Source organism: Alternaria metachromatica (genome assembly GCF_023757995.1).
Source record: "Alternaria metachromatica strain BMP 0045 chromosome Unknown scaffold_13, whole genome shotgun sequence".
Taxonomy (NCBI): domain Eukaryota; kingdom Fungi; phylum Ascomycota; class Dothideomycetes; order Pleosporales; family Pleosporaceae; genus Alternaria; species Alternaria metachromatica.
This window is the reverse complement of record NW_026055504.1, coordinates 410,931-427,621: the sequence shown is the minus strand read 5'-3', so window position 1 is coordinate 427,621 and position 16,691 is coordinate 410,931. Positions and strand designations below refer to the sequence as shown.

Genomic DNA, 16,691 nt, shown 5'->3' with positions numbered 1-16,691 from the left:
CGGCCAATCAGCAGCACCGCAACTCCGTAACGTCATTGCCGCGACTGTGCAACTTTCTGAATCGCGTGCTTCGAGGCATACGGCAACACATTGCAATATACCGCACCCGCGACGATCAACATGTCAGATGCTCAGCAGTATCTGCTGGACTTTGATAGGAACAAGAAAGAAGCCACGGCGACTGCTCAGCGGAGCGCGACGCGTATGTACGAGGTTCCGGCGGGGCATCTGGCGGGATGAGGGCTGATTGTGGACAGGACTGAAGAATGGCGAATTGAAGCTTATCAGCCTGGTCACTGACCTTGGGGAATACTTGAACAGTGAAGATGGAGCCACGCGGTCGAAGAGTACGTATCGCCCTGGAATCTAGTAGGAGCTGGGCTAATTCATCGTAGCGATGTCGTACCTTGCGGAGGTACTCGCAGCCGTCCCACAGAAGGTTCTTTCCCTCCAACAACGTACGTGAGCCCTCGATCGCTCAGCCCATACTACATTGTTTCCCGTACACATCCATCGCATATCGCAGACCAAAACCATCATTGGAATCGAGTGGGAGCATTAGATATGGATTACATTCCTACGACGAGAACATCGTGTCATGAGATAGGACTGGGCTAACGCGAAGCTTAGGGAACCTGCTCTGCGACTTCACGCTTTCTCGAACCGAAGACAACGAAGGCCTCGGGTCATGCGCAAAGGCACTCCTGGCGCTGGAAGAGCTAGGGAAGTGGGACGACCAGCGGGTAGTCAGCATCGTTGAAGCGCTCCTCAATAACACACATCCGCTACGGCAATACAAGCAGCAGAGCGAACGTTACCCCGTGCTGCGCCTGATCGATACACTTATGGCGAAATACCGCGACGCCCTCCGAGCCCACCACGATGCGACACCAGACTTCTTGGGACGCTTCATATCATACTTTGACGGAGAGAAAGATCCTCGGAACTTGATGGTCGTCTTCTCGATACTCAGGGTTCCAATGACGGAATGGAACATCGGCGGAGATGCACAGGACCTGTTTGACGCAGTCTTCAACTACTTCCCAATTACCTTCAGGCCGCCACCTGATGATCCGTATGGCATCACGGCGCAGGACCTGAAGGATCGCTTGCGAGATTGCATTTCATCCACGGCCGACTTTGCGCCATATGCGTTCCCTGCGCTTCTGGACAAGCTCGATTCCACATCGATGAACACCAAGCGAGACGTTCTATCAACGATTACAGCCTCAGTGACCGAGTACGGGCCAAGAACTGTATCGTTATACGCGGTTACGCTATGGGACGCACTGAAGTTTGAAGTCTTGAATGTACAAGAGGAAGACCTGGCGAAGGAAGCGCTTGCAGGCCTAGCCGCAATTGCAAGAACACTATCGAAGGGCACCCCGGGATCACTCAATGCGTACCTCAAACCTGTTATCAAGGAGTGCAACGAACACCTCGAAGATGCGCCCACGAAGCAATCCCAAGCTTCCGCAAGGTTTCTCGAAAGTATCGCCAATGTGTCTCCCGAAGTCACTAGCCTCGTACTGGCCGGAGTGCTACCGAACCTATTCTTACTATTCCAGACAGCCGACACCATGGCAAAGCGCCGAGGCTTACTGGAAGTTCTCGTACAACTAGTAAAAGCTAACATCGACGTCTATGGTGACTGGAGAAAGATGGGCCCTGGTGGAGAAGACATCAGCAACAATGCACTCGCTCAGTTCCGAGACCAAGCGCTAGAAGTCATGTTGAATGGTCTTGAGACGGCCCCAGCCAAAGAAGTTTCATTCAGATTAGTCTGTCTTGATGGACTCATCCAGCTATCAAAAGCGCGAGGTCTACTTAGCGATGACGATATCGGCAGAATCATTCAGCTTCTGCATTCCATCGTCATCCACGAAGAATCACATGGAAAGGACGAGGTCAAGGAAGCAGCCATCAACGGTATCGTTGAGATTGCACACCAGAAGCCACAGGTCGTAGTCGAGAAAGCATTCCCGGCTTTCCTTGCGCAACTTCCAGACACAGACGCGGACGGGTCGAAAAGCTACTCGACCGTTCTCGAAGCCTTCGCCAAGCTGGCCAGCGAGGAGCAGGTATTTGACACGGTCATACTGCGGCTCAAGAACAAGTTCAGCGCCGCAGTCCAACAGAGTGCTTCTTCAACATACATTGTCGCGCTACTTTCTGCGATGTTGTATGCCCTCAAGAAAGGCGAAAACAAGCTGTCGCAGGGCTCAGACAGCTCCACTTACTACAAGGACATCGCGTTGCCACTCATCGAACGCGCATCGAGTTCTGATGAAACACATCCAGCAGCTTTTGACGATGAGACCACACTCGATCTTGTCGGCCGCATATGCAACTTGATCATCAGGTACCTTCCTACCGAACAACAGAACCATGTTGCTGCGGAGCTGTACACCTTATTCCGCGGCAAGCCACAAAATGAACTTCCACCCTTTAGTCTGGATGCCAATGTGGAAGCGAACAAGACGATGATCGTCTCCACACACCTCCTCGCTTCCCTCCGCAGGGACGCGACGCTGCCTTGTGAATTACAACTTTTGATCTCTTCTCTAGCAAATTACGCTCAGCAGCCCTCATTATCGCTACCAGTCCGGTCAGCATCTCTTCGGCAGATGTCTCTCATCATCAACAAGTACTATACCAGCGCTGCACTTAAGACATGCATGGACCCCCTTGTCGCGGACTTTGATCTTCTCAACCCGGAGAAGCTTGATCCGCCACGGATACGCATCATCTTCGCGTGCCTCAAAGGCATTGTATTGCGGAGCAGCCCTGCGCTGAACACATTGTATCCGACGCTCTTGTCCTTGCTATCACATCCGAAGTATGGCAGTACCGTCGCTCAAGGTTTCACAACGCTTTTGCAACCCGTCGACCTTCTCACCAAGGAAAACCACTGCCAGATTCTCGGTCTACATAAGCATAAGAGCTTCGCGTTACTAGTACCGAACATCACAAAATCATTCCGAGAAGCGGATGCCCAGACGAAGCCCAATTATCTCATCGCACTGAGCGGAGCTCTGAGATGGATGCCATTTGAGATAGTAGTCGAGGAAGTTGGACAGCTCGTTACCCTGCTTCTCCAATCTTTGGACCTCAAGGGCGTGGACGTTGTTAAGGAGGCTGCAATCGGCACTCTCACTTCAACTCTCACGGAGAAGCCGGAAGTGCTCGAGGAGCATGCTGGTGCACTCATCTCTCGTCTTCTGAACAACGCTACCGTTACGAAGGAGAACAAGGCTACGCCACCACCGCCAGCAGTGAGGGTAGCAGCTTTGAAATGTTTGCACCTGGTAGCGGAGAAGTTCAAAGAAGAAAGAATACTAGGGTATCGGAGAGAGGTCGTTAGGAGACTCATTGCTGCTCTGGATGATGGGAAGAGAGATGTCAGAAGTGCGGCTGTGAAATGCCGGGCGAAGTGGTTACTGGCTGATGAGCCGGATGATGATTAGACAGTAGACAGGGCATTATTAGATGATAAAGTCTGAACATCACTCGAATCGATTTGACTTTTGAGACGCCTATGACTTGCTACAAACGTGCAGATTGGTATAGTCTCGCCCAACAGTTGAACGCCAGAGGCACCCTTAACGCCGCCCATGCAGTTACATCTCATGTCTTGATACATTTCATACTCTGGCCTTCTTGGGCGTCTTCTCCTCCTCCTCGCCTTCACTCGCCGTGTCCTCGACACCAACCTCCTCGTCATCCTCGTTCCTTCCTCGCTTGAGACCCTTCATCTTCCTCGTCTGCAGGTTGCCAAAGTCTTGCTTGCCAAGATGCACCTTGGCCACCTTGTCACCCATCATATCAGTGTCAAAGTTCTTCTTGGTGCGCGGCTCAGCACCCTTGGGCTTCTTCAGCGCCTGCTTCATCATATCCGGGTCAGGGAACATTTCGCGGCCGAGGGTAAAGTCCATGCGCGGACCCATCTCCTCGACTTCGATGCGCGGTAGCTTTTGGCCTGAGCGCTTGGTGCGGAGGAGGTAGAAGCGGAGTTTTATTTGCGGGTTGGGGAGCGCGTCGGTGGGTTCTTCGGCGGAGACGGAGATGAGGTACTGGAGGCCTTCGACGTCGACTTCGGTTGCGTCTTGGCCCTTGAACAGGTCGATGAACAGACTCTTGGCTAGTGTGTATTTGGTTTGGTTGGGGTCTTCGAAGACGGTGCCGTGGAAGCTGATTAGTGGCTTGAGGCCGATGGAAGGCTTCTTGTTCTTGAATTGCTGCAGCGTCCGGAAAGTCTCTGCGTTGATGTACAGCTCCAGCATATCCAGCATCTTGTATGAGAATGTTCTTGCCAGTGTCAAACAGTGTGGGCGCTTCTTTGAGTGTAGAGAGAGGACGAGGAGCGAGGTGTCGTTCTTCTGGGAGAAGAACTCGAGCGAAGTTGCATCGTCGAAGGGGTGGATGTCGTTCTTCTTGGTGAAACGCTCGATGAAGGGTCGCTTGATTGTGCAGAGGTCGGCGACGGCGAGCTTGAGGATCTGAGACGTCTTCTGGCCCGAGACGAAGAGCGTCGTCTTGGGGTTCTCGTTCTGTTGCGGCTCGCGCTTTGCCATTGCGCGCTTGGCGCGGGCATTCTTGGGTTTGCTAGAGTGGCATGTTAGAGTCGCTCATACACACAGAAGCGATAGTCGTCTTTACGTACACCGTCTTCAGCATCTTGTCGTTGTTATCTGGGTTGGTTGCTGATGCCGAAATCTTGGCTAACAAAAAAGTTCCCGGGATTAACGGCGCCGGAGACACGTTTGGCCGATCTGATAACGGAGAAGCAGGCCATGGCGGGGTGATTCCGCAATTCGGCCTCTGACGTGATTTCATAGGCGCTTTGCTTCGGGCGGCAACTAAATATTAATCAGATCATACCATCATTCCAGACTTCTTGCCAGCACTCTTGCCGCATACACCCCACAATCACGACGACAGCACGCCTATAGACCAGCCAGGCAACTACACGTCCGCTACACTCGATCGACCGCCCCTCCCTCGACATACGATTAGCATCATGGCTACCATGCAGGAGATGCCCGATGAGTCGGCTTTCCAGTCGACCGTATCCGCGCTACCACCTTCCACCCTCGCCATCATCTACTTCCATGCGCCATGGGCCAAGCCATGCGAGCAGATGGGCGTCATCCTGAAGACGCTGGCCAGCACATACCCCGCCGATGCGCCGATAAAGTTCCTCTCCCTCAACGCCGAAGAGCTGCCCGAGGTCTCTGAACAATACGACGTCACAGCGGTCCCATACATCGTTTTACAGAAAGACGGCAAGACCCTGGAGACAGTGTCGGGCTCAGATGCATCCAAAGTACGAGCCGCAGTCGAGAAATACGCCGGCGCCGGCAGCGGCCAATCCTCGAGTCTACCACCCGCGCAAACCGTCACACGACCACAGGAGAACGGGGATAGCACAGGCAAGAACCTCGCTGGGTACGCGCCTGGCTCCCAGGACCCCAAGACGGCACCCGACTACAGCGCGGGCGAGCACCGAGAAGGCGAACAACAGACAAACAAGGATGAACTACACAGGAGGCTAGGGGAATTGGTCAAGGCAGCACCAGTCATGCTGTTCATGAAGGGCACACCAAGCTCGCCGCAGTGTGGCTTCAGTCGGCAGACAGTGGCGATTCTGCGTGAGAAGGGCATAAGGTACGGCTTCTTCAACATCTTGGCCGACGACGAGGTTCGCCAGGGACTGAAGGAGTTTGCCGACTGGCCAACGTTCCCACAACTGTGGGCGGATGGTGAGCTAGTAGGCGGTCTTGATATCGTAAGTCCATCATCATGAGCAACTTCGCGTGTGTACAGACGCTAACAACTCGCAGGTCAAGGAAGAGTTCGAGAACGATCCCGATTTCCTCTCCCAGCACGCCGCAGGTGCCCCTAAGACGGCAGCTTAGAGAGTTGCAACCACCTCATTTAAGTAAAGATTTGAACGCGACCTCGACGAAACGAAGGGAATGTACATATTAGGAGCACCAGGGGAATCAGAACAGGGGATCAAACCTACGAAATACTAGGGATCTTAAAGCCAGACACGCGAAAGGCGCATCTGGGGGGCGATAATGATGATGGCAGTTACGCAAGCAGATATGCCAAGGGGGTACCGGTTCTGTACACACCTTGATCGATGTCGTGGTTATCATCGTCGGTGCAAGTAGAGCGTTGGATTGAAAAGTGGACTGTTCGGTAGTCTTCTCGAATCAAAAACTTCTTTCATTCTGCCCACAACTCTAGACAACTCTTGGCTTGTTTGACCTTACCTTGTGTCGTTGATAGGCCCAACATAACCTTACTACTTTTATGGGTTGGGTTCTATTCTGTCCGAAAAAGTAAAACGTTATTTCGAGACGTTTTCCAAACACTGGTAGCGCGTTTTGGTACCTCACTTCAGTTACACTCTGCTGGTCAAGTCAGATGGAGAACGTTACTGTTATGCCTTCGGCAACGCTCATTCAAAGGATACTCTACACGAGAAAAGCGATCAGTCTGATAGGTGAGCGTTGGCGCCAGAAATGTGTAATAGATGCGTTGACATGGAGCAAGAGCGATCGCGAATTCCATGATGAGCGTCTAGCGCGTTGTTGTTCCGATACGGTTCCCCGCCCGTCGCTGCCCATTCCACCTCACCGCAACACTCTTTTTTCATCATTGATCATTGATTCTTAGGAAGAAACTCTAGTCTGGACATTCACAGGCTCTGGAGAGCACTGCACACCATATGTGTCTCACATAGTAGCATGACTGTATGCAGGGGCAGCGGTAGGACGTCTTCAACCACGCTTCGGACTCCGACCCCTAAGCACGGCAAGTCAGTCGCATGCCGCCAAAACTGCTTTATCTGGGTGTCAGCCTTGTTGGAGCATGACCTGCTCGCCCCCACGTTTAGATTTTGATCAGTTCACGGTACTAATCTCTAACCATTACTCTTCAAGGCTCCGGCTCGGCCGATTATCAACTGATCGCGAACACGTCAAGTTAAAAAGAACAGATAACAGCGAACATGCCCTCAACATACTCACAGCCAGTTTCCAAAATACCGCCAACGAAGCCCGACACGAGGTCTCTCCCTCGAATTCTCTGCCTACACGGCGGCGGTGTCAACGCCGCTATATTCAAAGCGCAATCGCGATCTCTCATCCGCCACCTTCAACACTCCTTCCGCCTCGTATGGGCCGACGGCCCTTTTTTCTGCGATCCGCACTCAGACATCATCGGCGTGTACAGCGACTACGCGCCTTTCCGACGCTGGCTGCGATGGCTTCCCGAACACCCTGAGATCGATGCGGACACATGTATTGAAGAGATCGGATACGCGATGCGCACAGCAATGGAAGATGACGACCGGGAAGGCGGCACAGGCGAGTGGGTAGGCTTGATGGGCTTCAGTCAAGGGGCGAAGCTATCCGCAAGCCTACTTCTCGAACAGCAAGCGAGGGAAACACAAGCGCGCAAAGAAGGCACGAAGATCGCCACTGGTATCACAGGGATCTCAGGCATAAGGTGGAGGTTCGGGATACTACTGGCTGGTCGGGCGCCTCTGAGCAATTTGAACCCTGAGCTTATGAAGAGTGAGGCTCTTGTGAGTGCGGGTGACATATCGGAAGGCTTTCAATTCTGCAGAGAGGTGGACGAGGAGGCTACACTGCATAAACCCACACTGCATGTCCACGGCATGGCGGATCCAGGACTACACCTTCATCGGAAATTACTACACGAGTATTGTGAAGACTGTACGGTGACATTGGTGGAATGGGAAGGTGCACATAGGATACCGCTTAAGAGCATGGACGTTGATCGGGTAGTTGACGCGATATATGATATTGCTGAGATGACGGGGGTGAAAGTCTTGAGGACGGTTTGAGAGGATAAGACAGCAAATGAAATGAATGATTTTGATGGGGATGAGGAGTGCTACCAGCAACGTTCCGGTCAAACAGACATTCAAGTGATTTCCTCACGCGCACATAATTCTAACAGTCTTTATCGAATAAAGTGACGAGAATGAAGGCCCGTCTTGACTTCACGCTGTTCCATCGCGGGCCGGAAATTCGTAACTTTTTATTCAAACACTCTGATACTTGCAGGTGTATTGGTTTTGCAATCTTGATCAATAACAGTTAAGACGACGACTTTGTGCCTAGTCAGATCCCAGGCCCCGGACGAGTAGTCCTTTCTATTCCGATAGCAAAGAAGCTCGGTTTGCCTTTCGTTGTTCATCCTTTGTAGCCTGGCCTTGCGTGGCGAGATCGACGCTTGGTTTCCAACAGTAACCCAGACACTGAGATGACTGAAGAACAGAACCACTGTCTCGAGTCGATGAACCCAGCTCTCTGGCGGGTGATACCCACCTCATTGGCAGTAGCACGCGAAGACCGCATACCGCTAACGTTGCGCACGTGCATGCCTTAAACTATACTGCGTGGAACTGGGCTATCGTTGGGGTGGTATGCTTTCAAACAGTAACGACATAAATCCACTGCGTAATGCAGTATCTGAGGTAGATCCATTGATGCAAGCAAAAGCAGGAAATATGTTGGAGAAGGCGAACAAGCAAGACTTCCTGGTAGCGTGGGACAAATACATGCGAGATTCTGGAAGGGAAAAGTACGGCGATGTAGCTAAGATGCTATACGGCTGGATGATCACAAAGGTGGTCGATTCATAATTCTGGTTATGAGTCGACCACCTTTGTGATCATCCAGCCGTATAGCATTTTAAGAGGAATATCAAGGAGAAGATTGATTAATTACATTAGTCATGTCACGTCGTATTCTCCTCCTGTTTTGCCCTTTTCTCTTGTTCCTCGCTTTTGAGTCTCCTCTTCTCCGCCAACTCTTGTCTCCATTTCATTCCGTTCTTCATGACCCAAAACACAACAATTAATAATACCGCCATGATCAACGCTATGAATGTAAATGCCCACCCCGGGTTCATAGCATGACACATGGGAATAATCGCCGCAGTACCGCCAGCACTCATGAGACATCTGGCGAAGTTGACTGCCGCAGTTGCGGCTGCGGGCTCATCGCGATGCAGGTCGATAAGCAAGCCATTGGTGATGTTGAACGCACCAGTGACACCAAAGCCCATGATGAACAGAGCGACTTCAGGACCCGCAATGTGTGTTCTGAATTTGAGAGTCCATCCGAAGATGATGAGTCCAAACATGCCAATGATGTGGCACGGAATTAAGATCTGCAGGCGAACACGCTCGATGGGGAAGTTGCTGAGGTCTTGTTGTTTGCCCTTGGAGATGGTCATACCTACGGCTTTGGCATAGCGGCGGAAGTTCCAGTCGACAACTCGACCCATGGTGAGCGAGGCGATAAGGGAAGCTACACCATTAGAGATGTAGCAAAGGCCGACATGCAATTCATTGAGGCCATATGCAGCATAGAATAGTTCTGGGATCGCGGAAACAGTGACCATCATACCGGTGAAGAAGAGGCCGTTATAGAGTAAAAGAATCCCAGACTCCTTCTCGGCTAGAATTCGGAACGTCGCAAGCGGATTCGGCCAGGCGACCTTTTTCTTCTCGGGCTTAGGGGTGACCTCGTCAGGTGACAGCTTTGCAAGCTTGCGAGCTTGTATGCAACTGATGACTGAGCGGTTGACACCCTGGGGAGGGATAGAGCCATTGCCAACGACTTTCCGGCAAGTCTCAGGGAACAGGAACACGAACAACACAAGCAGCACGCCGGAGAAGATGGCAAGGAACCAGAAGATGGATCGCCAGCCCAGGTACTGCGCCAGCAGACCGCCTATCGTCGGACCGAAAGCAGGACCCATCAATACACCGGCTTGTGCGTAACCCATGTAGGTGCCTCGCTCAGCCGACGTGGAGATATCCGCGACAACCGCCATTGTCAACGCAATAGCAGCCGTACCACCAACGGCTTGTACCATGCGCAGGATGAGAAGGGCGATGTAGTTTGTTTGGAGTGCGAGGCCGATGTTGCCGATGCTATAGATGATGAAGCATATGATGAAGGTCAACCTTCGCCCGCTGTTGTCCGATAGAGTCCCAAGGAAAGCGGGAGCAATAGCTTGTGCGATCTATAATTGTCAGTTGTGGTCAAGATCTTCGACTGAGTGTACAGCGTCAGCGGTAGCTGGGTTGTTGGAGGCCTTCGGGGTGACAAAAGCATTCCCTATCTCGTTGAATGTAAAGAAGAGGTTTTTAGACATACCATGTACGTTGTGATCGAAATATTGACCTGCGTAGGTGTAATATCCAGGACATCGGAGAGCACATTGAGCGCCGGAAGGAACATGGACGCGCCAAACGGCGATATCAGAGCTGAAATCGACACCAAGAAGATAATCCATGTCTTCATGCCTTTACTGAAGACGGAGTAGGGAGGCTCAGAGGCCTGTCGTTCCAGGTCGTCTTGCAGTCCATCTTTTTCGATATCCACCTCCTGGCTCCTTCTCTCTTTGTAGCTAGCAACATCCAGGTTATCGTCGCTTGCAGTATCTTTGGGGGTGGCCATGGCGATGCTGTTATGACCTTAGCATGAGGGGCGGTGTGAGTTTGAGTGGTATGTTAACGCTAGCAGATGCCTCAACAAGCTGCCAGTGCAGAGTGGCGTGGGAATTGTTTCGAGGTCTAGGGAAGGCGAGGCTGGAAGAGTTATCGACCCAGGTCATGGGGATGTGCCCACCCTTAATCCGTCTGGTCGCCTGTCGACCATGACGCTAGCGCCGGGACGTGGAGAGCATGCCGTGCCCCGTTGAATCTCGCTCCGCAGCAGTCTTAATTCCAGGGTTTGGATGCGTGTGAACGAAGTGCTGTATGCACGCCGGGGAGCAGCCGGCCGATGTTGACCGACCATTGTGCAGGGTGTGAGTATCGAATGGCACCCGATGTAGACAGCTGGGGTTTGAAGGCGTTGCTACTGTATCTCTGTCCCTGCGGTACGCCTCTGTGGAGCGATGACGCACTTGCATACGCCTTGAAAGAGGCAGGTGGGTTGGTGGCCGGGTCGCATCCGGGTATAAGATATCGGAACCTCTTATCCGCGCGCCATCGGGCGTTTTAATGCCGAAGGCCATCACCCACCCGATGTTTAGCCTGCTCTAACAGGATCGACTTCGATCGAGGTCGAGACAAGCTTTTGCAACGAGGCCCTGTGTGGTCGTAAATTACTTCATTCGACTGGTACGTTTTGCCCTGTGACCTTGCAGACGGTCCTACTGAGCGCTTCAAAGCCAAAGCGGCGTACGTCACTACAACGACGCAAAGTACGCTCTCAACAATGAACAAACATCTATAACAGTATTCAGTACATACCACGTGCTCCTAATCCCATGCTTCTTGAATTTTCCAGTTCACTCAACGCCGATAACATGCTCTTTCTCGTAAGTTCGTGGAGGACCCGCTTGGAACCTAGCCCGATGATGGTTCCTATGTGTATATGTCGTCGTCACCGTGGAAGAATCTCAAAACTGCCTGGGCAACGAGAAGGCCATCATGCGTCCAATCTGCTCTCTCAGCGGCTTCGTCCGCATTCTCTTTGCTGACACTTCCACTCTCGACCCTCATCTCCAGCTGTCTCTTAACAAGAGCCTCATCAAACTCCATATGGCCTTGCGTAGTAAACAGCCTCTTGTGAATGTACACGCCCTGTACGCCGGTATGCTCGCTGGTGCCCCAAACATGTACCTTGGTGTTCTTTGGTATCAGATCGGTCGTTTCAATAGACGGGGGATTGACGACGTGGTCGAGATGCATTTGGTGAAGATGGATCTTGGACTCCGTCTCGGGCAGATTGAAGAGGTTGCGGCCAAGTTCGGACAATTGGATAGGCTGATGGGAAAGTTCCCATTCACCGTCCTTCTGGGGTTTGACGGTTGCGCCGAGAGTCCTGCAAAGGATTTGATGTCCGAAACAAATTCCTGTGAAGCGGATATCGGGGCGATGTTGCCACACGTCTGTTATGCATTTAGCTACTGCGTTTCCCCTCAACTCAAGATTATTTTGAGACACATACCTTTGATGAACTGCATGAGCTTGAGGATCCAAGGGTCGTTACCGTGCGCGTCCCAGCAGCTACCCGTGATGAGAATAGCATGGACATCGTCACCAATCTCCTCCAACTTTGGTATGGCGCCGCCTTCCGGTTCGACCACATATTGCATGGCGGTCTCGATACCTAGACTGGGCTTGTGCGCGTCTCCGGCTTTCTTGAGAAGTTGGCCCAAAACAACCCCAAAGGATCCTGTCTCTTTTTGCGTATCGGGATGTGTCTCATCAGTCTCCAGCACAAGCATGCGGACTTTATCCGGATGATTGGACAGGAGTGTTCGGTTTTGTGCAATCGGTGGTACCATGTTTGCTCTCGTCGTGTGGAATTGGCGTGGTGTGGAGACAAGAAAGCTGTGTGAGTTGCCAGGTCTGCAGGCCGTAGGTCTATGTACACAGGGTCCAGCAGCTCTTTTTGCGACAAGTGACGTCTGTCGTAGAAAGTTTTGCCCAGAGGTGACGACGCGTGCAGGTTTGTACATAATCAGAGCAAGTCCGAGGAGTCAGGGACGAATACCCAGCGCCGCCGCGCCGTCCAGAGCAATCTCATGTAGTATTCTTTGGCCTCCATCTTGGCAATGTCGTGTTTGAGGGTTCGATGACGAGTTCGCTCTGACGTCGGGTAGCGGTGGACAGAGTCTTTGGCCTAAAGTTGAAAGTTTAACGTAATAGCGAGGTCTTGGAAGCTCTGGTGGATTCCGATGTCCCGACGAACTCGGAACATGACAGACGCTACCACGCTAGACATGCAGGTACTGAAGATTCATGTGGCTGCGTGGCTGAGCGCACTGGTTTGATTCGTTCGAAGGTTTATTCATTTACCGACTAATTTCATGATGTGGCTGCTGCATCTACTCCACGCCCTTTCCCTTCATCTTGAGGTCTTCGGGGTCATGCGGGGCTTCGGCTTTCTTCCCTGCCGATTCCTTACCAGTTAACACTTCGGTGAATACCTTTCGCAGCGCTTCGATGGCTTCCTCGCCAATCTGGTAATGCACAACAAATCGACCACCGCGCACCCTTACGCCGTACTTCTCCGCTAGCTCGATAAAGTTGTTGATGTCAACATGATGCGCGTCCAGATCTAGCCAAACCATGTTGGTGTCTACGGGGTATTGCAGCTTGCCTCCAAGATCTGTCCAAATGCTCGCAATCTTCTTCGCGTTCTCGTGAGATTGAGTGAGCTTGCCGCCGAGGAAGGTCTCCTCAATGGCAACGCGCATCGGAGCCGCAACAACACCGGCTTGTCGCAACCCTCCACCAATGGACTTGCGGATCCAGCGGCTGCGCTTGATGAACTCCTTCGTACCGACGAGGATGCTACCAATCGGCGCGCCGAGGCCCTTGCTTACGCACAGGCTTATGCTATCGAACTCGGCGCAGTAATCTTTGAGAGAACCGGCACCTGCAGCTACAGCTTCCCACAGACGCGCACCGTCCAAGTGCATTATGATGTCGTGCTCGCGCGCCCAAGCTGATATGCGCTTGACCTCGGACAGAGGCATAATGGCGCCATTGAGCGTGTTTTCGAGCGATATGAGGCGTGTAGGGCAGGCATGGACGTCATCGGAGATGACAGCGTACTTTTGGATATCTTCCAGTGTGAGGTATGTCCCGTTCTTCGCATCCAGCGGCTGCACCATGGCCTGGCTCAGTGTCGCTACACCGCCCGCCTCGTAGTTGATGATATGGCCACGTCGATCGACGATGACGGCGTGTGGAGGGGTGGTAAGGTGTGCTCGGAATGCCACCTGGTTGCCCATGGTGCCGGAGAGCACCAGGAGTGCCTCCTCCTTCCCGCTGAGATCGGCAACGAATTGCTCGAGCGACAGTGTGGTCGGGTCTTCCATGGTGACGTCGTCGAGCAGGGTGCACTCCTGGATGGCTTTCAGCATCGACATGGTCGGCGTAGTGTGCACATCGGAGCGGAAGTCAAAGGCCGCTGGGTTGTGCTCGCCGCCCCAGGCATTGCCATTGTGACTTGTGCCATTGGTTGTGCTTTTGCTGCTCTTAGCAGTGTACTGGGAGAGCTCCGACATGGCTGAGTATGGCCGTGACGGGTGTAGCTGGCGCGGGGGGTGCAACGCGGGGTGGACGAGGGGTGCGGTGAAGGCTCGATCAGCCGCTTTCAGGGTCTTTGCTGGCTGGAGGTGAGGTCAATCGCACAGTCTGTGGACGGGACCACGTACTGCAGAGGCGAGTGAGGGGATATAAACGCGGTGGCGGCATTGCGGCGGCATGTTGAGAGGAAGGGCGCAAGGCGTGAAGCAACCGAAGATAGCAAGCCGAAGATAGGCGAGTGCGGCGGGCGAGGCTGCTGCCAACGCGGAAACCCCACCACTCCGATTCGCCCAACCTTACCTCTACAACCATCGCAACAGGAAGGCGACTAACCCGAGTACCGCAGTAACTCTTGCATTACAAACCATTCCCGACGGAAACCACCACCGCCCAAGCAGCGGCGTCGGTGGGAGAGGGTTCGACAGTACCTGTGACCTGACGCACGCCTTGTGAGCGTATTCTGGCTATGTATCTCATTCACGAGTAGCCATACTCTTGCATGAACACCGTGCTGCAGCTTGCATTCAACTCTAAAGTCAAAATGCCCTGAGACTTCCGCTTCCGTTTCCGCTTCCGCTTCCTCCCTGAAGGCAGGCGCAGGACTGAGCGGTTCCGCAGAACAATCTTGCCACGAGTTGTGGAAGTAGCAGCCATGAACGAATCAACATCTCCGTGATTGCAACAAGAGACATAGTCTAGCTAATGTAAGATCTTAGGCAAATGCAGACGCTAAGACTTATTAGATATATACTTCTAGCTTCTTTAATATCTTTTTTACTCTTCTAAATTTTTACTTCTTTCTTTATATATTTAAATTCTCTTTATAAAGACTAAATAAATAAAATTTTACTTTAATAAAAGAAATAGCTAGTATTAGTAAAAATATATTAGTAGTAGTAAATATATATAGTTATACTAGTTACTATTTAGCTATAGTATAAGTATACTAAAAAGTTTTTAAAATAACTTTAGTAGTAGTATAGTTAAAGTAGTAAGTATTTAATAATATATTTATTAGTAAACTAATTTTATAGTATAAACTAGTCTAAAAAAAGTAAAGTTTATTACTAGTATATAAAAAAACGTATTTCTAAAAAAGTTAAAATTCTATATTTAAAGGTATAGGTGTTAAGTAAACTAAAACTTAAGTTTTTAGCGCTACTATCTCTAGCGTAGTTAAAGCTTTTAAAATTTAAAGTAGTAAGGTAACTATTTTATAAATACTAATATCTACTTATACTATAGTAAAGAGAATTATAATATAATTATATATTTTTAATAGCTTATAACTAACTAAGCTATAGATTATAAAGTAATAAAATACTAAAATCTTAGCTTATAAAATTATACTTCTATATATATACTCTTTATTCTCTATTTTTATTTTTATTTTATAGCTTATAGTAAAATTAAAAATCTAAAAACTTATTAAAAATGTAAATAGTAGCTTAAATCTAATACTAAAAGCTATTAGAAACCTATATTCTAGATAGTTAGATAATATTATATAACTTAACCTAGCGCAAGTATAAGTAGATCTAGAGAATTATTACCTAGAAGATAATAATTTGTTTATTCTTACTAGATAATATACTATTACTTTACTATCTCTTATATTCTATATTAATTAGTAGTTACTTATCTAATATTTAAATTATTTACTTTATAATATACTTATATTATATAATATCTACTTATAATACTTATAGTAATAGTTATACGCTAATAAATATTAATAATAATATAGAACTATTTAACGTAGTAGTATTAGCTATAAGTCTATTAGTACTAACTTTTATTAAGAAGAAAGTATATAAGCTAATATCTTTTATATCTAAAATAGATAATAATATTAGTAATAGCTTAATTCTACTACTATTACTATAGAATTATATTTTTACTTCTAATAAGATCTAAAATATTCTAGAAGAGGCTATTTTAGACTAGAAGCTATAACGTCTTTATACTTAGAAAACTTTTTAACTAAAGCGTATTAAGCTAGCTAAGTTATAGAACTTTTACGCTAGAGTTACTATAAGTAACTTAACTACTTTTAAAAAGAATATAAGAGCGCTATTTATAACTTACTTAAAAAACGCTCTCTTTACTAAAGGCTTTTTAAAATCTAAACTTCTATAGTTATTCTTAAAAACTAACTAAGCGTAATATAATTACTAGAAGTAGAATTATAAGTTATACTTTCTTTATATACTATAAAGCTTTATAATAAAGATATAAAAAGTAGATTTTAGTACTATATATATCTCTAAGCTATTAAAGACTTTATAGTATACTTATTAAGTATTAAAGAAGTACTAGAACTCTATCTAGATACTATTATAAGTAGACCTTAAGTATATTATATTAAACTTACTTAGTTCTTTATAAGAGCGTAAATAATACACTTATAATTATCTTAAGCGCACTATATAGTGTAGTAATTAGAATTCTATAGACTTTTTAAATTATATAAAACTATTATAGAAGAAACTTAGATTAAACTAAATACTAGATATATAAGTACTAGAGTATACTATAGCCTTATAGAATAATATTAGAAAGAGCTTACTCTTACTTTTTATAA

At 49.1% G+C, this 16,691-nt stretch overlaps 6 protein-coding genes across 6 annotated transcripts; 3 read left to right on the top strand and 3 right to left on the bottom strand.

Moving 5' to 3' along the window:
• Window positions 1-120: 120 nt before the first annotated feature.
• On the top strand, window positions 121-3,467 carry J4E83_006167 (uncharacterized protein; the record flags this gene model as incomplete). The annotated part of the gene is made up of 4 exons (XM_049333082.1): window positions 121-202; window positions 258-347; window positions 396-458; window positions 631-3,467. The coding sequence occupies 4 exons, from the start codon at window positions 121-123 to the stop codon at window positions 3,465-3,467; spliced, it is 3,072 nt and encodes a 1,023-aa protein (XP_049187772.1).
• Window positions 3,468-5,020: 1,553 nt separating this feature from the next.
• Window positions 5,021-5,918, top strand: J4E83_006166 (uncharacterized protein; the record flags this gene model as incomplete). Its single annotated transcript, XM_049333081.1, has 2 exons — window positions 5,021-5,788; window positions 5,844-5,918. 2 exons carry the CDS (start codon window positions 5,021-5,023, stop codon window positions 5,916-5,918), a joined length of 843 nt encoding a protein of 280 aa, XP_049187771.1.
• A 1,103-nt stretch (window positions 5,919-7,021) lies between these two features.
• Window positions 7,022-7,882, top strand: J4E83_006165 (uncharacterized protein; the record flags this gene model as incomplete). Its single annotated transcript, XM_049333080.1, has 1 exon — window positions 7,022-7,882. One exon carries the CDS (start codon window positions 7,022-7,024, stop codon window positions 7,880-7,882), a length of 861 nt encoding a protein of 286 aa, XP_049187770.1.
• Window positions 7,883-8,781: 899 nt separating this feature from the next.
• J4E83_006164 (uncharacterized protein) lies at window positions 8,782-10,514 on the bottom strand (the record flags this gene model as incomplete). Its single annotated transcript, XM_049333079.1, has 2 exons — window positions 8,782-10,077; window positions 10,212-10,514. 2 exons carry the CDS (start codon window positions 10,512-10,514, stop codon window positions 8,782-8,784), a joined length of 1,599 nt encoding a protein of 532 aa, XP_049187769.1.
• A 914-nt stretch (window positions 10,515-11,428) lies between these two features.
• On the bottom strand, window positions 11,429-12,354 carry J4E83_006163 (uncharacterized protein; the record flags this gene model as incomplete). The annotated part of the gene is made up of 2 exons (XM_049333078.1): window positions 11,429-11,955; window positions 12,015-12,354. The coding sequence occupies 2 exons, from the start codon at window positions 12,352-12,354 to the stop codon at window positions 11,429-11,431; spliced, it is 867 nt and encodes a 288-aa protein (XP_049187768.1).
• Window positions 12,355-12,897: 543 nt separating this feature from the next.
• Window positions 12,898-14,275, bottom strand: J4E83_006162 (uncharacterized protein; the record flags this gene model as incomplete). Its single annotated transcript, XM_049333077.1, has 2 exons — window positions 12,898-14,186; window positions 14,236-14,275. 2 exons carry the CDS (start codon window positions 14,273-14,275, stop codon window positions 12,898-12,900), a joined length of 1,329 nt encoding a protein of 442 aa, XP_049187767.1.
• Between the last annotated feature and the right edge of the window lie 2,416 nt (window positions 14,276-16,691).